Raw genomic sequence first — 22973 nt, 5'->3', positions numbered from 1 at the left:
GCCATCTGGTTATTTCATGCAAATACAGTACCAGATTGAAGTGGACAGAAGGGTATCCGACCCCCCACCCTCATTTTATTTTTTTAGAGGGGTGTATTGAATCAGCAGATAGATGTAGGCCACATTAGGTGGCCTACTTTAGTCATTAGTGGGTGGTGCCATGCCTGTTAATAAATCTTGTCATACTTCTGTGCATTTATGTTTTACTGTGATCATTGACTGGGGGCTTCGGTAAAGTAGTTTTCTTTTTTCGTTGTCTTCATTTTCTTTCCCACTGTAGCCAATCATTGATGCTGCATTTGCTCCTGATGGTACAGCACTTGCCACTGCTGGTGCTGATGGGCAGGTGCGATTCTTCCAAGTATATATGCAGGATCCTGATGCAACCCCCAGGTATGGTAATCAAATTTCATTTGTGCTTCCTGTGGGCAGGTAGTTTGTGCGTGTTGTGTGAGTGAGGTCTACGAAGCACTTAAAATTATTTTTTTAAGCAATTTGAATGCAGTCTGCACAGTTAATGTATTTTTACAAACTGATTTCAGAAATGTACACTAGAACCCGGATATATCGAATCTGAAGGGGATCACAAAAAAGTTTGATACAGTAGAATCCTGCTGTAGTTTTAATTTTATTTTAATTCTTAAGTTTGAAAAAAAATCGCAGTTTCGCCCGAAAGCCGTAGCATCGATTGCGACACCATATTAGTGACAGCTATAAAAAGTAAGGATAGTAGTTTTATTTTCCCTATCAACTGGTAAACATTTGCTTATTAACTAAATTAACAAGCATGGTGTCAATGCGCACAGGCAAACATGAACACATCCCACTTGGTAAAAGCCAACCTACATGCAGCGAACTTACGCGCCGAATTTCACATGACGAAAAATCCAGCGCGAAGCGCCATCGCGAATTCGTCGCACCACACTGCATGCAACTAAGAGCTGGCGAACGCTGCCGACCATGCGGTCGACGCAGCCCGCGAGGAGTCACTGTGGCCAGACGAGATAGGCTACGAAAGCCACATTGTCGAATGAAACTTGGAGGCAAAACGGCACCTGAATGAATGTTTTTACACGTAAAATTTTTATATTTTGTTTGGCATATTAATGCATTTTTTTCGTGTACACGTCACCTTGACGTGGTGAGTTTACGCGGTTTTGTGAGGTTGCGTGACAGACAGGCGAACTGGGCGTAGCCAGAAAACATGGGACGAATAGCAGATGGCTAATGGTGAAAAGGCGTCGAATCAGGAATGATTATTTTTCTTTTGTGTGGTTTATTCATGCATAATCACTGTGCACACGTTATATCAGATAGGGAGCTATCGCAGTTTTTGTGACGTCGCGTGACAGACAGGCGAAGTTGGGAGTGGCCCGAAAATGTTTTGACCAGTCGTGGAGGCTGATTGCAGAAATTGGAATCAAAACAGTTTGGAATCATTTTACGTTATAGCGCCGCTGCGCGTGGGTGGGACACGCGGCTCTGTAATGGCGGCAGGTACGAACTCGCGTAGGCAAACTTTTCGCCTCGTCTCGGTTAAGGGAAACTTAGGAACACAAATTTCATGATTATTCTGTATGAAAAACGCCGCCCAGAAGCAAATTTTTGATCGTTGGTATATCCAATATGCGGTGAATAACATATCGTTATGTTTTTCTTTTTTCATACAGTAAAACCTGGTTAATTCGGATTTCACGGGACCGAACAAAATGTCCGAATTAACCGAATTTCGAATTATCGAGGGTATCCAGAAAACAATAAGCAAATGCTTACTACGTCAACGCGTTTTTGTTTAGCGAATGAGTAAGCAACTCCTGTTGCTATTCTGCACGAAAGCAGAGCGGAGGCTGAAATTCTCGTCATCTCGCGACTCGTTGGCTCTCGCAGCGGCGATTGAGGCCTCGCGACTTTCTTCGCAGCATGGCCGCGGCACGCACCTTCATTTGCGACGCACTTTGCACTATCGTGCGCATATCCCGATTATGTTTTCACTAGTGAGCTGCCGAAAACATGATTGGTATGTAGCCGGTGCTCTTCAAGCTCGACAGCTTTGCACAGACAGCTTTGCACAGAGTCAAAACGAAACAACTGTTTGCCGCAACTGTTGCGGATAAAACCGCGGCCGCTTTTGACGCAATTGTGAACGGCGACATGCATTGCGGTGCTTAAGGCATGCGCCCGACGCACACACCGAGTCAGGACGGAACTACCGTTTGCTGCAACAACTGCAGACGAAACTGGGTCGCGATTTATACGATCATCGATGGCGACTGGGCAGTTTTTTAGGCATGTGGCCGAAGCGCATACCGAATAAAAACGAAACTACTGTTCGCCGCAACTGCTCCGGAGAAACCCGCGGCCGCTTTTGACACGATCAGTTGACGATTACGCAATTATGAAAGCCCGCGTCCAATGCTGTTTTATGCGCGGTTGTACAGTGAAATCTCGATACAACGAATTTGAAGGGACCGCGGAAAATAGTTCGTTATTTTGAAATATCGTTATAGTGAAAACATCGAAAATTCGCATTAAAAATCGTAAATGCAACAAAAGGAGTCGCCTACCTTTGCTGTGTACACATCCACAAACGCTTGATTCTATGACGAGCGTGAAAAGAAACAAAACGCGAAGTATTCCGGAATGAGCGCACTTTTTATTTGAAAAAGTCGGTGATCTTGGCCTGGCGGGTGCCGCTCAACTGCCGCAGGACGAACGCTTCGAAGTTGTCCACATTCTTATGCTCTGCTTCGGTGGCATTGCTGCACCTGCCAAGGTAAGTGCGCATCTTTCGCACGCATTCCATGATGTCGGCGTTGGAAAGCGATTCTTATGGTTGGCTAACGGGCGCGGTCTCAGCGTCGTCTTCCCCATTGGCGTCCTCGTCGCTGTTATCACCACGAACAGCACTGACGATGTCATCGGTCGTCAGTTCGGCTGACGTGCATGCTTCGTCGTCGCACTGCACATAGTCCTCGAACGTCACTGAGGCATCCATCGCGAGTCCTTCCACGACTTCTTGCCACATGCCACTCGCGTCGCTTTCTTCGCTGCCTTGTTCAGATTCAGATACCAAGCCTGCCTTCCTCCAGCAGTTCTGGATGGTGGTTGACGTAACGCTCCACCAGGCCCCGGTAACTATTTCTGTGGCCTGTACCACATTTATGGAGGTAGGCAGCTTCATCCGAAGATTTATCAGCAATCGCTGAACGAGGCGTGTCCGGTAATGGGCCTTGACGCTTTTTATGATGCCTTGGTCCAGTGGCTGGAGCAAGGAAGTACAGTTCGGAGGCAAGAATTCTAGCTGTACATTTGTCAGCCTAACATTAACAAGATGCGCCGAGCAGTTGTCGGCGATAATCAGGATTTTCCTACCTGCGCTCCTCATCTCATCGTCCACCTTCAGTAGCCACTCAGAGAACAACTCTCGTGTCATCCATGCGCGTGAATTAGCCCGATAATCGCACGGCAATGAAACAACGTTCCTCATGCAGCGAGGCTTCTTGTATTTGCCGATCACCAAGGGTTTCAGCTTCTTGGTGCCTGTGGCATTGCAGCATAACAATACCGAAATAACAATACCGACTGCTTGCCGCCTTTGCAGCTGTTCCCTTTAAAATGCATGGTTTTATCAGGAAGCATTTGATAGAAGAACGCCGTTTCGTCCGCATTGAATATATCATCTTCGGAGTATGAAGCGACAATTTCGCGGAACTTTTCGTCCCTCCATGCAGCAGCGCTTGCTGCGTCTGCCGCCTTCTCTTCACCAGACACCACTTGCCAGGTGATTCCATTCCTTTCACGGAAACGATGAAGCCACCCCGCGCTTGCCTCGAAGCCTGTGATGTCCAAAGCATCAGCGAATTGCTGGGCTTTTTCCTGCAGCATGGGTCCCGACACCGGCACATTTTGGGAACGTGCGTCCTTGAACCAAGTCAGTACTGCAGCATCCACGTCTTGGAAGTTCCCAAGTCGGAGCCGTTTTCTTGACGGTGCGAGTTGGGACCCTCGGTGCAGCTCGAGGATCTTTTGTCGGTCCTTCAGGATGGTTGCAACAGTTGATGGTGCAACCCCCATCTCGTTCGCAATGTGGATTTGTTTTTTACCGACGTCCACTTGAGAAAGAATATCCACTTTTTCTTTCAAAGAAAACTGCCTCCGTTTCTTTTTCGCGCTGATTCCGGAGCTCATCGCGAACGCAGAAACGAATCACTCTAACTTTTAAAACGTGAAAGCCGTACGACAATCGTGCGACGTTGCCGGTCGACGGAACAAAGGCGGCGAGGTTAGGCTCAACCTGGCTCAACGAGCATGCAAAAACAACATGAAAAACAAGGTACTCGCGATGGCGATAGGGCTAGCCAGGCTAGCGCGCGTTTAGCATAGGGCAACGCATAAAGAAATGAGCAGGAGCTCTGATGATGATGATAGTGCCACATATGGCGCTGGGTATTTACACCGCCGCACGTAATTTTTACGCTAGAAATTCGTTATTTTGAGGTGCTGTTAAGGTACCAGGGCGATAAAATTTGATACATTATTCTGAAACATTCGTTATTCTGAAATTCGTAGTAATGAAATATTTTTACATTGAATCAATGGACATTTGGAAGGGGATTTTCGAAATATTCGTTAATCTCGGTGATTCCACTCTTGCGCCAACTGCGCCAAAGTGCGCCAATTGGGATTTACTGCGCCATCCTGATACAATGGACGAAAATTGCGCCTAACTGCGCCTAACAGTCTCGGATTTGACGGCGTCTATCGCCAATTGCACCACCGGGGAATTAAAACGTTCAACGTGACGATAGGGCGAGCCTTAGTTGCAACCTTAGCTGCAAACAGGCGACGAGAAAGCTCTAGCGCGTACGTCCCAGTCAAGGTCACTGGAACCTGGAAAGTACCGCAGCCCTTTTCTCTTAGCCGCTGCGCCGCCGATTGGTCAGTTGCCGTCAGGTGATCACTTTCCACTATAGAGGTGGATCTAAGCCGCGCCGGAGCAGATAAGCAGACAGACATCGCTCGCACACGCCCCGCGTACGAGTCATCAACGAGGTCAGATTTTGCATTTTGTATAATTTAATGTATATGTAACTTTCTTCGACTTAAAACAAAACGAAAGGAAATGCCCGGGTTCTGCAGGTTCGGGTGCAGCAACCGCCGGCAGTCCGGGAAAGCGCTTTTCGCGATATCGGTTAAGCGGGAAGAGCGACAGCAAGCGCCGTGCTATCTCTAGCTGCACCGGATAAAGAGCGACAAGTTCACTCCCACTTGGTGAACTAGTTGATATCGCAAAGCTGAGAAGCTCCTTGCGGTATTTGATCAAACTCCCTAAATGCCATAATGTGATGGAAAAGCTTCTTCGCGCATTTGCTTTGAAGACTGCGGTTTGCTTGAGTAAACAAAGCGAGGAGATGCTCAGAAATATGCAGAACCGAGCAAAATGTGGCTCGAAGAGCGACTGAATATGGGCGGCTGTGTCAAAAATAACAAAGTGTAGTGAGAAAACCACTGCAATAAAGATCGATCGACCTGTCAATGTTGAAAATTAAAATATAGATTTTCTCGTGTGTTGTTTAAAACAACACGAACATGACCTGGTTAGTTCTGTTTTAGCATCCCTTTTCTTGTAGTGCAGTCAGGGACCGTTTATTTTCGTAGAAATAGATCTGTATGAAACATTTCGTGCGTGGTTAAATCAGTAGCCACGCTAGAAAGCGATAATATCCACGCGTATAAACGATTTTGTGGCAGCGCTTGATACTTAGTCATCCGGAAAAAAAAAATTTTTTTTTTGTGCCACACGAGCATCGGGATCGCTTTGCATTTAGAACGGGTGGCGCACAGTTGAATGCTTGTCTTTCCGAGTGCAGTAGCCGACCGATTTTCCGGACTTCGCATGGACTGAAAAACCGAGCAGTCCGAAAAACCGAACACTCCGAAAAACTCGCCCCCCCCCCCCCCAAGAGAAAAAAAATTGAGGCGTAGAGCGGCTGAAGAAAAATGTCGCACTTTCACTCAAAAGGCGGAGAATTGATTGCGATAGCCAATTAATAGACAGCGATACGAAGTAACGATGTTAGCTTTATCGGCCGTATAAAGTTGTAAATATGCGCTTACTAACTAAATAAGCACGGTGTCACGCGCGCACAGGTTACATGAACACATCTCACTCGATGACCGCGGGCATATTGACCTTCGCGCTGTCTATTCTCTCGCTTCAACGCGAACGTGGGAAAAAAAACACAGCGCATAGAAGCTAGTGGCACACGGCGCACGCCCTTTGTACCCATCGCAGATCGCGACCGCACACTTCGGCCACATAGCAGATCGCTTTCAAGATACGGTGCCTGCGCGGCAGCTCCGTTGGCAGCCGCAAGAGCAGAATGCAACTCCCCACCGTCTCCGCCGCCTTCTCCCCATGCCCCGCGAGTGAACGAAGTCCGCGCGCGCCTCCGGCCACCGTCCTTTCTCGCGTGCGTGAGAATAAATTGCGGTTGCTGGCTGACCCTCGCAAGCTTTCACCCGCACACAGCGTACGGACCGAAAAAAAAAAGAAAAGCAAGTGCAGCTTTTTAGAACGTTTTGTCGGCCAAGGAAGAGCGGGCATGGCTTCGGAGACGAGGGGATAGCGTGCGTGTACTGATCTTGAAGGCTATACAGGAGAGCACTGGAAGCCAAGCCAGCGGAAAATCCAACATGGCGGCCTCCAAGATCGGGTAGCGTGGCTCGGAGCGAGCGATTTAGTCCGGAAAATCGAACACTGGCTCCGAGATTCGTCCGAAAAATCGCTCGCGAAAATGCATTAGCTCTATGGGAATCCTGCCGGTACATCTATGAAGTCCGGAATATCCAACAAGTCCGAATTTTTGGAGTCCGAAAAATCTGTCGGCTACTGTACCTGTAATTTACATCGTATCTAGCTAAACGAAATGCGGTATTGTTTGTGGATTTCACAGGGCCCACTGCGGCAGCCATCGTGCTGTTCTTCACTGTAGCAAGCCTAGAAAACCCGAGGAAGAGCTGCTCGTCTTTTCCGCGCAGTGTTGCCTGTGCTCGCTCCGGCGGTTGCGGTACTTTCAAAGTTCCAGGTTTTAGTGACTTAAGCAGTGCCACGCACGGCGCCGACGCGGCGTCTGCCTTTCAAGGCGGCTGGACGGCAAAGTGCGGTTTCTGCCGAGGCTCGCGGCTTCAAGGTTAATTGGCGATTCATTGGCGGACGTTATCTACTCCGGAAACGCAGCTAGTAGCTTGTTTAAAGCGGAGCATGACGTGGTTATAATAACTGCGTGCCGCCAATGTGTCCATCATTTCTGTTTCTGGATATTACCGATGACATCTGGGAAAACTAGCAATATACGAAATGATATCAATTTGTGTCTGTGTGTGTCGCATGCACACAAGTGAATTTTTTCTCCACGAGATCTGCAATAGATGGAAATGTTTACGAAGCTTCTCGTGAGAAATGTAAATTGCAACTCGCTTTTTCGAAATACTTCAGGATGTGAAAAATCAGCTGCTCCAAGCTGCTCCAAAATGCCAAATTGCCTGCTCCAAAGTGCTCCAAAATGAAATTTCTGATGCTCCAAAAATTGCTCCAAATCATAAGTCCACAGTAGCATCACTGGTTAATCTGAAAAAATCGTTAATCTGAGGTTCGTTATAACGGGATTTCACTGTAAACGTAAGCTTCGAAGACACAAATAGGCATGAAGCATTCCAGCGTTGTGTTCATTCACGTACGATTTCAGCTGATGACTATGGCGATGCGGACTCCGCTGCTTCGTCTCGATTTGACGCTAGCGACGTTCTTGCCCTTTTGCGGCGCTCCTTGCTCGCCGAGCTCGCGAAAGTTGGCCGAATCAACCGATGTGCGGCCAAATAAGTCCGAATTAATGGGAGTTTTATTGCATTGAATAATGCATACGCCGGCCGGGACCAGAGGACGAGTCCAAATTAACAGATTTTCAGAATTAACGAGGGTCAAATTAATGAGGTTTTACTGTAGCCCTAATGCATAAGTTGATACTCTTAAGTCGACTCATTGTTATATCCGATATAGCGTTATATGTGGTATCCTTCTGAGTGGACTGCACTGTATACAGTGTAGACCGCTTATAACGTAAGTCGCCGGAGTCGCAAATATCCGCACTATAAGAATACGTCGTCGCATACGCAAGTCGCACGTTAACCAAGCCGGAGGCCAATTACAGCGGGTTAGGTTAGGTTAGGTTGGGTTCGCACTATAACCAAAGCAACAATTTTCAAGGCCCGCACATATGCAAAACATGTGCACCGAGCCGCCACGCGTATGTGACGGTCGAGGAATGCGGCTAGAACGTTTGCATTCAATTTACAGTCGAATCTCGTTAATTCGAACCAAATCACTCGGCGGCGTCTCCGACCGGCATTGCTCCGGCACCGCCATAGAGTAAAAGCTTAGGAGAGACCCCTCAATTTCACATGCGAACAAAACAAAAAAAGAAAAAAAAAACGCGGTGGAAATTTCACCTTCGCTCAAATGGCAAGGTCGCCGATTCTGCGTTGTGCCGGAACATGCGTGTACGTGCCGATGTCTCAGCTATGGTGGCCTTCTAGCCACCGTATCTCACCCACGCTTCCGTAACCACGCGTAGAAAATGGCAGTGAACCCTTCTTTCTCCTTTATGCTTCCTCTGCTTTCTAGTCACGTGTTGACCTTGCAGGCTGTGGCTACGGTGCAGAGGGAAACAGCGACGCTGTCCCATGCCGGCCAACGAAACGGCCCACGCCGGCAAACGCCCGCTTCCCGATAACAGTAGAAAACGAAACTTCGGGGAGCTGGCGCTGGGCCGGCTGGAGTGACGGCGCCTGCATGGAGGCGCGCGCGCGTGGTGACAGTCGAAAGTGAGGGAACTACGAGGGCGAGGGGAGCCACCGAAGCGGCGAAGTTGCCGAGGCGAAATCCGCTTTTCTGCCGCGCTCCTCCCTCACATTCCATGGTCTCCGGATGCACCCTTCGCCGTGCTGTGCCGGCGCCGCCCGCTCCCAGAAGTTTCGTTTACTGCTGTTATCGTGAAGCGAGCGTTGGCCGGCATTGGCAGTTTCGTGGCCCTCGCTCGCTTTGCGCGCCGTGATATTTCACGACTCGCACTCAAGCCTCACTGGCTGTTCGTTCGCACTACGTGCCCTTCTTCTTCACTTCATCTCTCTTTCTTCCTCGAGCACTCCTTGGGGCGCTCGTTTGAGAGGAGCGTTCGCCATCTCCGCTGACTCCCGTACTCCCAGGCAGCCGCACTGTAACTTGTGTTTCGTTTCCCGCAACTGCACTATAAGCGATACGTGTATACATAGAGTGCTATGGGACAATTAACGGGGGTCTCAAAAGACCGCACTATATCCGGTCCTGCACTATAAGCGCTTACGTTACAAGTGGTCTATACTGTATTTTCCTGTTATCAAGGTGGGCATCATAGGAAAAAATTATTGCGTTTCTGAAATCGGCTGGTAAAAATACAATAACAGTACAAATTTCATTCAAATAAAAATTAAAAACAATTTTAAGTGCCTCATCCTCTGGGGCCACTAACTACCGTTACTATTTTATGGGGAAAGCTGCACATGCACGCGTTTTTGATGGCCACCTAATTTGTAGTACAAGTAGGCCAAGCTGGGATTTGTACATTTATGTACTCATTAGGTTTTTAACCCTCTGTGTTGTGTTCTCCTCTAGGTGTCTTCATCGATGGTCTCCACACAACCAAAAGCCTGTGACTTGCCTGTTCTTTTTAGACAATTTGAAGGCATGCAATCCAGAGTAAGTCTTCCTTAATATGACAAACAGCTCAGCCTGTTTACTTTTGATGTAACGAACACATTGCAAGTTTTGTCAGTAATGTGCTTACGACTGGGTGGTAGATATGGTTGTCTTTTTTTTAGAGTGAAATCGAAATATTTATTGGTTTTCGGTCCAAGGGGAAGGTCGGTAATCCGAAACAAGCGACGTCAGGCAACGTCATAATTAGCGAGTATCGCAGTAGTCCACATAAGCACGTATCTCAGGCTGGCATAGTGCGAGTGACAGCCGCTCGAGAGCTCTACCATTTTAAGCCTGCCGCTCGGTATACTAGCAGATAGGAGTCGTAGCAAAACCCAGGGCTTGCGTGCTAAGAGCTTATCATTTCGTTTTCTACGGGTACAATGCTTTGTTACTTAAGTTTTATCCTTCGTTTGCGTTCGTTTAAGTACGTTTTATCGGAAAAGTGGTCTCGAATTACAGCGAGTGCACTATATGACGTGCTGCTTCTGAGATCATGCTCAGTGCCTTGATCATAATTTCAGAATTCACTTATTGAGAAAAATAATACTATGTTTTTATCGTTACCTAATGCTTCGAAAATTTTTGCAAGCAAACCAAAGCCGTTATGAAGTGTTACGGCTTTTTTTTTTTTTGTTCTGGAGCAGAACCGGAAAGGAATTTTTTTCAGTGGAATGAAACTAAATCCAGAAAGAAAAACATTTCGTTCTGACACCCTGGTTCCTACATGTAGAATACCGTATTTTTGTGCATGCACTAAACATAAAAAAAAAAATTAACTGTAAAGTTAGGGTTCGGGTTATATGCGAATTTCGCTTTGAGGTGTGGCCTAACGGCAGTGCGGCATGTTCTGCCGTGAAGCCACACTTTAGGGCAAAGTTTCTCGCCATTTAAAGTTCTATTTCCTAGGGAACCCCGCCCTATCCTCACACCTGCGTATTGAAGCTCCCTTCTCCCCTCCTTCATGGGTGCCCATTCTCCTCGTCTCTATGGGTCGTCATTCTGTGCAGCAATTGAATAGTGCATGTGGTGCCGGCAAACTGAACTCGGATAACGATGAGCTGCGCTAAAGATTATCTGCATCGCCAAATAGATGGGGTACAGAACATCCGGCCAAAGATGGGATGTAGATGAGTCATGTATCTGCAAAACGAGACTGTTTTTAGAAAGCTTTGAGTATTCTTTTATGCAGTTTTTTCCATGAGTTATATGTGCAGATTTTTAAAAATTATCCGGGCTGTTGTATTTGGGGCCGTGGGTATACGTGTAAAATTACTGTATCTGAAGTGACATGCATCATTTCTCAATACGTGTCCTCCATATGACACGTTATTGCTGGCGCTACGAAGAAAGGAAATTTCAAAGGCGCTGGCGACAAATGTTTTCGTTGAGCCATGTCCACAGTAAAGATGCTGCCCACGCAATCATCAGGGCTAAGTTCAAGCTCCCAAGTGCAATTCGCTTGAGTTTTCCTTATTGGCCTAATTGTTTACTTGAGGTGAAGAAATGTGCAAGAACACCACAATTCTAGCATTGAAAAAGGCCACTGTTGCTGCAGCTGCCTCACTCTGCGCTTGTGTGTGTTTTTTTTCTTTGTCCCATAATGGCCGGACGACATTTGAATTTTGTCAAAGACCGCTACATAGTCACTGACCTATAATTTGGACTCAATAGGGGCTGCCAGAACGTCCGAATAATCAAAAGTCTTAAATACCGGATTCGCCAGAAAATTGGAGACATTATTCCACAAGTGGCCAAAAAAATGTGCTGTATCTCGGCTCGTCACTTTCGGGGATACCTTCAATTTCTTGTGACTAGAGCAAGACTTTTCTTGGCTTCTACGAGTGACAGCATTATCCAGGCACTGTGCTAAGCACGCTATCTTTCGCCTGACTAGCGCAAGACGGATCAGCATCTACGAGCAACAGCATTCTTCGCACAGTGCCAAGCAAGCTATCTTATCGCAGGGTGAAACTCAAAATATCGCGAAAGTGAAAGTATATTTGAAAATGGTCGTCCGAGAATATGGGCCAAATTCGTGAACATGTTGCTATGCGCAGATACACTTGACTTTCGCCTAGACAGTCTATGGTTGCAATTTTCTAGCGATGCGTTTTATGCTATTTCTTTTCGTGCTTTTCGTGCTTCGTTAGAGGTGAGAATGACGCTACAACTGCATTATCAGCAGGATCAGCCGGCCATATAAGGTGCATGATAAGAGCGAAACGAAACTCTCACGACAAATTGTGCATAATTTATGACTTCTTGGCTTGGCTTGTCCTGCGTGGGCACTGCCAGCGGTGACACTGCCAGCGACCATGTGAGCAACATATCGAAATAAAAATACTGCTATCTCTGCTTGACCCAATGGCCAGATTAGCGCACAATTTAGTCCGAATTATGGCAAGATGTGCTGTAAGATGTGTGAAATTTTGGTCGTCTTTATACATGGTCTCCGGGGCATGTGGCGGTGGTGCAGAGCTGTCTGAATAATCAAGTTGGTCCGAATTATCGGTCGGTGACTCTATAAGATGAGGGCGCACTTTTCGACAAATTTGTATAAAAAAAAACTTCCTATGTATAATCTGTTTTTTTATGGTACATACCATACTTCAAGAAAAACGCTTTCGTAACAAAGGGTAATCGCCACTCAGGTGCAGTTTTTGCAACCAGTAATTGAGCGAGACTGGGAGATGTTTGTTTCACTCCTTGTACTATTGTCTTTGTTTCAAAAGTTCCATTATATCATGTAGTATCTTCGAGACGCTCGTTTTTCTTCGCTTCCTTCTTCTCTTGGTGCTTGCACCACCATGAGAATCTCATTTCATAGGATCATTTACTGTGTGCACAAATCTGGTTTTTCACTGCACTGCTTTGAGAAAGTTGTGAAGCTCTTCATTTTTTGTAAATGGTGCTTTACACTGGATGGTAATTTCTATGCATACCACCACAGGACACAGAAGCTCTGGTTTTACGTCGCCGAGTGTGTTCTATGTGCATCCAGAAACAAAACAAGAAGGCTTGCTTCAGTCTTTCTCTTTGTACGTTTTAACTTATGTTAGTACACTTGAACCTCGTTATTATGAAACAGGATTTAACAAAGTACAGTCAAACCTCGTTAATACGTAGTTGGCCCGGTAACAACATTTAGGTACGCACTAAATGATGTACGAATTAACAGCCAATGCTAGTTTAGCGGCTACTTACCGGCTGGAAAAGAACTACATCACGATGCTCTCAAACACGAACTCAGACAGGCTTTATTTGCCTGTAGGCAGCAAAAAATCGGTGATCTTCACTTGCCGCCTTGTTGGCCTTGCCGAGACGACGGCATCTTCGAACTCGATAAGGCCACGAGCCAGTTTGTCCATGAGGCTCCGCTTACTAATAAATTAACAAGCACAGTGTAGCGCGTGCACAGGTAAACATCAACACATCTCGCTTGATGACCACGGAAACTCGCTGTCAGAACACTGGAGTGAGGAGGCGCGGAAGCAGCAGCGAGCGTGCCGTCCCTCGCTTCAACGTGAACTAAGCGTCGAAAGCACAGCGCATACAAAGCTACCGGCACTAGTTGCATTTTGTCTGCAGATCGCTTACAAGATACGGCGCCCGACGGCCGCCGCCGAAGTAAGATGCCCCCCACTTTCTCACCTCCCCTGGCATGCCTCGTGCTCGACAGAAGCAGCGCACTTCCGCCCCGCCTTTCTCCTTCGCACGCGTGAGATTGAGTCATTTGAGTCGACTGACCCTCGCCAACTTTCACTCGCACATACAGCGTTACGGCTCGTGGCGACGATGTTCCCGTGTATGGACTTTACACGGAACCTCAAAGCGACGTGTACGGTTACGACAGTAATGTGCTTCGCGAATAAATGTGCTTCTGCACGGTTACTGCTTGAATGGGATTCGACGGTGGCAACGAATTCGCATCTCCTACCGGCAGCTTTTTCGCATTACCCGGAGCTAATCTCGAAGGCCATGCTTTTGTGTGTGGCAATCGGCAACAGCTGTATGGGCAGGAAATACATCATGGTGGCCATGTTTTAAGTTCACTATCGCAGGCGACTGTCGTCCGGGCGTCGCAACTCGAGAATCGGAACGTCTGCGCACATGAGATTGTGCCTCTGCGTGTAGAACAAGAAAGAAAAATAGTACGCACTAATCGTTTGGTGGGCAATGAGCGACTACGGCTTAAGCGGTCAGCCAATACATGGGGTTCAATGGGAGCTGGGTGAGGGAATCTTCAAGACTACATTTAAACCGTAAATACACATTAAGCGGGTACTTATTAACAAGGTTTGACTAAGTGCAATTCCCCTTGGTATCCCCATAGAGGTCCATGTATTTTAAATCTCGTTTTAACGAAGTAAAATTGTTCTGCCAATGGATATAACGAACTACAGATTTTTCTCCGAAAGCAAGAATACCGACCGGTGTTTTCCGCTGGGTTCCACACTTGTTCTGCACAGCAGTTCAGAATTCCTGTGTCGAATATGCCGTCGAGCGTCGCTGGTCTTTCTCACGGCTGCAAGCTCGGTGGCCGCGCACAAGCAGCACTTCTTTGATATTCTATCACACCTCTCTCTCACTGTGGTACGTAGCTGGCGAAGCTAGGCGCACTCTTGGAGATAGTAATCTTGGAGGTTTTGCCTAGCTGTGCCACGCCACATATCGATGATGATGCTTGCGTGCGGCATGCTAAAAACCAGTGCCTGCACTTTTCTCTTTCACTGCGGTGTACTGGGCTTTGCTGGCACATCTAGGCATGACCTCCGAGATTGCGTCAAACTGGCACGAGCCAGCCAAGCCAAGTCGGTTCACCCACACAACAGAGGCGGAAGGCCACGAGTAAGCGGCGCATCAGATAGTTTCGCTTTAAAGGGCCGAACACGTCTGCGTATAAATCCGCATTTCGGGCGCTGTGCCAAGTTCTGTTGGCCGAATACTTCGATGGGTTTCACGTCAGCATGAGTGAGCCAAGTGGAAAGTGGAAGAACCACACTGGAACCACATTGCGTCAGGTGCTTAAAAGTTGTCTGTTGCATCCGCCGGAGAGTCTTTTGCTGTTATTTCATTTTCACCGCACACATGGCTGCATAGCATTTCAGCGGGCCGCAGAGCCGTAGTTTTTTTTTTTTTTTTCATGTTTAGAGTTGTCCATACCATTGGGCATATACTGCAGTAAATAACAATAGTCGGTATAAAGAAGTAATTGATATAAGGAAGCAATTTCGGCTTCCCCTTCAATTTCATCATCACGAGGTTTGATTGTATATTATGCTGTTATGTGAAGCACTGCGTGCAATGCGCTTGCGGATTGTTGTGTTGCAGGTTACATTGGGAATGACACAGTACTGTCAAATTCATTAATTGATTAATGTGGGGAATCATGGCTAAGGGGAGCTTAGAATGTTCAGCCACCTCTAAAAGACCTACAACTGATTTTTAATAACACAATCTTTCTGGCGTAGGGGTATTCTTATTGTCAGAAGTATGTGGAATACTGCTTCATTGTAGGCAAGATTTGAGGGAACGATGACAGAGTACACCAGTGTCAGGCTATTTGGCACATGCAGTCTGGTGGTGCCAGTGTTTCACTACAGAATGTCATAGCTACGCATTTTGTGCAATTTCTGTATATATTTAGAAATGATTACGTTGAAGCGAGAACATTCTGCTCATTCATGTCAGTTGGAAACAGTGTGTTCACTTGTGTGTTTTGACTTTTGATTTATTTTACAGCACACAGTTTTGGAAGTATGCTCTCACTGGCACAGATAGCAACACTGAACTGAAGATATGGAGCTGTGAAACATGGGCTTGCCTTCAGACTATTAGGTAGGCATAGCTGTGATTTAAAACTCAGTGTGGCATGGAGGTCTGGTGTAATATTTTTTTTTTTTTTGGCAACGTAATTCTTGGCTTTCTGAGTATTTTTTGTGTAGTGAAAACCTCACTATCACACCATAAGCTGTACCGTCTTATGGGAAGTGCACAAGATAACGTTGAACAAGTACTGTGCCACTGCTACTGAACTGTGTATTGGGTTTGTGAGGTACTTGAGGTCATAATGCCGCTTGCATGAATGGCAACAATTTTTCAGACAAGAATTTCTGTAAAATCATGTTATTGCAAACACCACATTAACAAACTTTTCAGATTAACGAACTTTTCAGAAATCCCCTGCTGACTTCTTATCAGAATAACGATCATTGTTCAGTTTCCGTGTCATGTTAACAACGCCTCAGTACTACCATAGTCCCTTAATAGCTTTTTCTGGTCACGAAACTCCCGCCTCAGTTTGATATAGAGCCAGCGCCTGCTGCTAGGGGCGCCATAGTAAAAGAAAGGCCACCTAGCCGAGCGGTCACCGCAGGCGGCGGCGGTATTTTTTCTGCTGTGGTCGCGTTGCGGCCGAAAGCCCAGCTTCTTTTCAATTTTATTTACATTATATTTTGTCGTAGCAGTTACAGTATCCAAACTTGTACATCTGAGAGTGTTTTCAAAACGCAATCAAGGCGCTTACAAAAAGTAAACAATCTCAAAGTCAGCTGGCGGCTCCGTGTGTCAGCAGACGACGTGCATAGAATTCTTTTTACTGAGTAATCTGTCTGTTAGTTGGCCCAACCGGCTTCGATTAACAACTTTTAAGCGACTTTTATGCGCTGTACAAAGCATAAGACATTAGCGGCGTGGCGTTGCCAGTAAACGACAACCTGAGCTCAAGGTCGTGTGCTGTTTTCGAATTCTGATTGCACTCGAGCTGTTCAGGCGATGGTGACAGATTGTAATCGCACATAACATAAAATGTTCTATGACGTCACAAATAGTTTGGAACATGTACATCGGCAGTTCGTAGCCATGATTGAAGCGCTTGCTTGAAGGGAAGTATTGTCATTTTCACGTATCGCAAGCTTTGTGCTAGTTTTCATGCGTATTATTCCAAATGTGCGAGAAAGTTTTCAAACGCGATTTTCGTTGCCAATATGCCCTATGAAAACGCAAATGGATTATTATGCCCGACTGACTCAGCACTGCGCTTATTAATCTTTAACTCGCACAAGCAGCGTGACGAAGATTGGCGGTCCGCTGCACTCAGTACCATACCTCCTTGGCGAACTGCGACGCATAATAGTATTTGAATCGCGAGCTTTCTTTGAAGCAAATGTAGCCGTTCTAACTCCCGAAAGTTCTTATGAGAAATAACATTTAATTTTCGCTTTCACTCAGTACTGCTGTAGTGTAGAGCTCAAAAACGATCTGAAACTGACACAGAAAACTGACATCTTGTTTTTCCTGTTGCACTAAGTTCCTAATGTCCCATTTATCACGGCTGGCAGCCTACTTTGCTTCATGCAGGAAACAAAATTGCTTCTGTGGCAGGGCCCCTTTTGTAAGCCGTGCATCGCCGAGGTAGCAACGTTAAGCAAATGTTAGAATTGTCAATAGCTGTTGCTATCAGCACGCGAAATCCATAGGCAAGAATTCAAACTAAGTGCTTATGCGAATAATTTGCCGTCTATAAATATCAACACACGGACAGTGCAATTATGGTTACAGCTAGGTCATAAATATTTTATTGTTTAAACCAGAACAAAGTTTTTATATGTGCTTATGTTCTCGTGGATGTACCGTATTTACACGATTGTAAGTCGACTCGAATGTAGGTCGACCCCCCCAAAATTGCATGTATCAAAACAAAAAAAAAAATGGGAGGGGGGGGGAGAAAAACCATGCGAATGCATTTCACACAGGGGAAATTTATTGATGGGGTTGCTAAGACTACTCATCGTCACTAGAGTTGACCTCACTGGTACTGCTGCCGTCATAGCTGCTGCGGTCCCACAGCACGTCGTCCTCAAAAGTGAGTCCACACTTCGCGAATGACCGCACCACGACATCGCGCGGTACAGCCCCCCACGCAGAGAGGACCCACCCGCACACAGTAGCCAGAGAGGCCAAATTTTCTCGCGCTGAAGCCGCCACTGCCGCACCACACGGTCACTGACTCCAGACTTGCGTCCCGCTGTGCAGTTGTTAGTTTCCTCAACATGGAGGATAGCAGCCCGTTTGAACGCTGCTGAGAACGAGCGCCGAAAGTTCTTGGCACTCATGACAGGCGCGACGATTCAGCACAACAGCAGAAGTGACAGATGCGCGCGGCCGCCGAAAACAATCGTATCTCAAAGAAAAGCTCTTCCGCCAAATACTAATACCCCCCAAACGACGGCTCTTCCGCCAACTACCAATACCCCCCTTACGGCGGCTTTTCCGCCAGCTACCAATACCCCCAAACGGCGGCTCTTCCGCCAACTACCAATACCCCCTAAACGGCGGCTCTTCCATGATCGATGCTCCCACAAGAGCCGTGCACTCGTGGTGCGCGCAATCAAAATATATGCAATACAGTAAATTATTACGCTACGCTTCTTCCGTAACCATAAAAACGTAGGTGCAAAGTTGTAACCACGCTGTAGCACCCCTGATTTCTCGTTTCTCTTGCCGTTACTAGCGGTACACGGTTCGGTTTCGATTGTAAGTCGACCCCCCAACATTGGATTGCCAAATTTGAAAAAATGGGTCTACCTACAATCGTGTAAATATGGTACTAATAGGCACCGATGATGATATTTGCAATATATAAATGAAACAAATCTTGTAAACAGAACAGGCACGCACACACACACACACACAGTGACACAGGCCGTCGAAAACACGAGGAATGGCAGTAGGCCTGAGGCGCGGCTTGTCCCTCGGCAACGATACGGCGTCACCGTCTATCGTGAAATCCATCATCCGTACGGAGATGGATGATGGATAAAAGTACTTCGCGCACACACGCACATACTTGGACTCGAAGCTGAAATCGTCCGTTTCTTGCGATGGTATGGCTTGCTTCCAATTTTCGAAGTGCTCACGAACACTCGGAATGCAAAATAGCGATACCTTTTCGGCAGTGCCTTTGCAGCTGGAACGGCCCGCCGGCACACAACACCTGAACGGCATCGTCAAGCGAACGTGCCGCTTCAATTGTAGAATGCCACAATTTGGATCTTGCCTAAAAATCAATCACAAATATAAAGTACGCGTCCAAACTTTCAGCACACGCCGGCCGCATCTGCAGTCTCTCCGGGTTTAACGCGGAGAAAGGTGGCCTCTCAGCTGCGGTGGCGCCGCAGCGCGGCGGCTTCATGCGACATATCAAGCTCTCCCATAGAGTGACGGCGGAGTTTCGTGACCAGAAAAGTATTGAGGGACTATTGTACTACGGACTAACATTCTTCACGGCAGCTGAAACAGTAGGCTAGCAAACAAGGTGCAGAAAGTGGACGCCGCGGGGCATGCGTTCGGAAAACCTGAGACAATGCCCAAGAAGAAAAAAGAATGCGGGCGAGAACTTTTCTTTCTCTCTCTCTCTCCCCCCCCTATTGCGGAGGTGATGACGCATCTGGTTGAGTGCATGCTCTGGCCAGAAAAGTGTCCCCTAGCAACGGAGGTGTGGCTCTTCCTTCTTTATCCCCTGTTTCTGTGCACCCCTCTTTCTTTTGCCTTCTTTCCGCGGCCTACTAGCTACACATGCGGAAAAATGTAACCTTCGTACTTAACGACGGGATGCCATAGGGTTGCACTTTTAGGGTTGCACTTTGCGGACTATGTCGTCTACGTGCCTGTGCACGCCTTTCTTTTGTGCTTCTTTCTGCCGTACTAGCTTCGTGGGGATGCCACGCGGTCGCCTTTGTAGTTTGCGGACGGCGTCGTCTACGCAAGCTTGCACTTTGGAATAGTTCAGGTCTCAAAGGAGACAGTTGTGGTGTCCACGGCAAGGAATGTGAAAAATAAACAAATAAGAAACAGTGCACTTTGGAGGCGACATGGAGATTCCTTTTTGTCGGTAGTTCTCTCCGCGTCGGCGTCTGTTTTGCGCACTACACTCTTATTATATAATTCTTCAGTGGTGCGTGGTGGCAGAGTCTATGGACAATAGCAACAAGTGCAGAGCCAACAGCGACATTTTGGTAGATAACTCATGGTGACTACTTATGAACTGATGGGTTGATGGGTGGAATGGTTAATTTTGCGGCTTTCACTATGACAACTTTTCAGAATAACGAACAATTTATCGTGGTCCCCTGAAGTTTGTTATATCGAGATTTGACTGTATTTGTTTTAGATTTTCTTTTTTTCATTTTTACCACTTTTTTTTAAAAAGTATTTTAATAAAACCACCTTTAGAATATTTTATTGAATCGCTCATAATTGGCCGCATCCTCGGATCAGATAGTGTGTGTGGCAGTGTTTCCCCAAAAGTACAGCCTTTAGCGAGTTTTTACTTGCTTTAGGGGCTTAGCGGCTATGGCATAGCATTGTTAAGCAGGAGGTCGTGGGATAAAATCCCGGCCACGGCTGCTGCTTGGTGAAATGCAATAAAGCACACATATCGTGCATTGGGTGCCAATGAAGATCCCCAGGGGGTCAAAATAATGCTGAGTCCCCCACTACGGCGTGCCTCATAATCAGCTTGTGGTTTTAGCATATAAGGGCCCCACCCCAGTATTCAATAAAATTTTTGTAAGTTTTTAGCATTGTGTGGCGTTTTGTTAGTTTCCCCCTCATTGACACTTCCAGTACATTGCAGTGCAGCCAGATTATACCGTGGACTCCCTTTAAGACTAACTTAGACGGGCCGTCAAAACTTGGTTTTATCAGAACTTCGGCTTATTAGAAGTGCCTTCCCACTTTCACGCCCCAGATGAAAAAAACAGAAAACAGTGAGTGGGGCAACATGTCACGGATTCCACAGAGACCGTCAAAAACCCCAAATAATCATCTGAAATACTAGATTTGCCAGAAAATAAGGGATCTTATTCCACAAGTGGACGTAAAAGGTGTGCTCTATTATAAAATCAACACATTTGGGAATACCTTCAATTACACACAACTTGCGCAAAATGCATCGGCGTATATGTGGATTGTATGGGGATTGGATAAGGAACCTTTGTGCACGTACACAAGTTCATTCCTCCCCGTTCTTGCTTTGTATCCTCATCAGCTTATGTGTACGGCTGTGGAAAAAGCGAAGGTGATTAGATAATGGGGTAAATAGTGATGCTGTCCAAACAAGAGCGGTCATCAGTGCATGCCAACCTGCGGACAAAAGCAAAGTGAGGACACAACCAGAGAGCCTATTTCAAGAGGCCCAAGTCTACTGGCCATATTGGATAGAGTGATTCTAGGAATTTGCAAGGGACCCCCATCTTTTATCACAGGCCAGTGTCAAGGCGTTCATGAAATAAATGTGCCGCTTGCCTATGTCAGCTTGCCCACCCCAAGCGTATGTTTTGATACATGGCATGTACAGACCTGTGATGCCCCTTCTACGTTTAATTTTCCTAATTTGCGTCACTGCCTTTAATACAATAAATTTTTATTGTTTTACTCTTTTCATCACAATGTAAATATCTGTGAGAACTTTTTCAAAGGGCTGAAAAGGCGATACTGTAAAAGAAATAGGTGCTGGTAAGTGCTTAATCTTCCATGGGAAATAAATGCCGATATAAATGTCCACTGAATTTTCAAAAATATAGATGCCAAGAAATTCTATGGGGCTTCTGCGTTGCCCAGGGGGCGCTGTACATGGTGCTAAAAAGCGCCCTCAATCCGAAACTGGGTAATACCAAGCTCGGTCGTCTGCTTCGGAAAGCATGTTTACAATATGAACCCGCCACTTTCGGTTGTGTTGTACCACGGCTTGCAGCGATTATCGGGCACCGAAGATTTGTTTCAGGGGTGGCACGCTGCGTAAAGGCAAGAAATTATGCAACACCGAATACGCGTACGCCTTTCAAGAAATAAGCGGCGAAGTTTTAGCGCGGTGTCAATAGCAATTGAAGCGAGTCACCTACGAAGTTGAACTTCAGGTAAGGTTTGCAGGCTGCTAGATTCAGGCGCACAAACGCGAGGAAATGCTTGCTATAAATGAATTCACAGAAGCGATAAGCAGACATCATGTTTGCGGAACTGCTTGAGTGCACAACGGTACGCGCCGCGACGGCAGCGGTCTTTCAGCTTGCCGCGATGTACGAGCTGCTCGAGCTCACGATCGTACGCGCCGTGACGGCAGAGCTCCTTCAGCATGCCGCGAAATGGCGGGCTTCCTGCAATATTCGTTGACTGCATGCCGCTAAACAAGTCATGCCTGCGCTGTAGTAACGGCCATCTGTGTCTTTAGCAACTGATAATTAACTGATGCAATGGAAATGAGCTCGCAGTAACGTACTACGTGTGAATCGCGCTGCAGCGCGAGCTCGTGCGTTGCTCGCTTGATGTAGCTTTTAATGACAGCGCTCGAACATCGATGTGCTGTAATCAAAACTGCCTTGCTGTGCTGCCTCAACGTGCTGGCTTGAGGTTAAGGATGAGCACATTTAACTCAAATCTGTGCTGCTCATTGTGGGGTAATGAAGTTATCCAGCGCGCCTGATGCTCTGCTTCGTGAGGCCTCAGCCGCTTTTTTGCAGCTGAGCTAGGTCTCTCCGGATCGGCGTCGCCGATTAATTCTGCTTCCAGCATTACGTTCCACGGCACACGGAGAGTTCGTTTTTGTTACACTAGGTTGCGGCCAGCTCTCAGCGTGGTCGGCGTGGTCTCTGAGAAGTGACGAGCCTTTTCGCTCTCTTTTTCGCAAAAAGTGCGAATCGACGTAAAACTCTGGCTAGAAACGTGCTTCGCCACAGCCAGGGCTCAATACTACCCACGCTGGTACTACCCAGATATAACTTCTCTTGCCGCCACCAGACGCCGCTACTATACCTCAAAAACTCCAGCGCAAGACGCCCATAGCTAGTGATATTTAGGAAGGTGGCTGTGGTCGGTATGTAAGGTGACTAAGACAGTGTTTACCTTCGTGGCCTGTATCAGACGAAGTTGCTACCTTGGAATAAATGTGCTTGATATTAATTCGGTTCCTTCCATATAAACAAAGACAATTGTATTTTGTTTAATTTAGCACAAAATTGTCTTATTCAACTGATAATGGAACAGTCCTTTATAGGCACTGCAACAAATATACTTGCAACAAAGATTCAATTAAGGGGGAAAAAAAATTTTAATAGCTAAGTGAAGTTTACTCCACACTGAAAATTGTTTAACACTGTCGAGTGTGAAAATTCTCGAATCC

General features: G+C 46.7%; 1 protein-coding gene across 5 annotated transcripts in view; it reads left to right on the top strand.

Moving 5' to 3' along the window:
• Positions 1-22973, top strand: part of LOC119435914 (enhancer of mRNA-decapping protein 4-like) — a 149986-nt gene that overhangs the window by 42365 nt on the left and 84648 nt on the right. For all 5 annotated transcript variants that reach the window (XM_049660879.1, XM_037702609.2, XM_049660881.1 and 2 more), the window contains 3 exons: positions 281-393; positions 9710-9793; positions 15539-15634. In XM_049660879.1, the coding sequence (XP_049516836.1) occupies positions 281-393; positions 9710-9793; positions 15539-15634 (293 nt within the window). The remainder of the gene's footprint in view (positions 1-280; positions 394-9709; positions 9794-15538; positions 15635-22973) is intronic.

This window comes from Dermacentor silvarum, chromosome 1 (genome assembly GCF_013339745.2).
Source record: "Dermacentor silvarum isolate Dsil-2018 chromosome 1, BIME_Dsil_1.4, whole genome shotgun sequence".
Taxonomy (NCBI): domain Eukaryota; kingdom Metazoa; phylum Arthropoda; class Arachnida; order Ixodida; family Ixodidae; genus Dermacentor; species Dermacentor silvarum.
The sequence above is the reverse complement of the archived record's forward strand: the minus strand, read 5'-3'. Positions and strand labels throughout refer to the sequence as shown.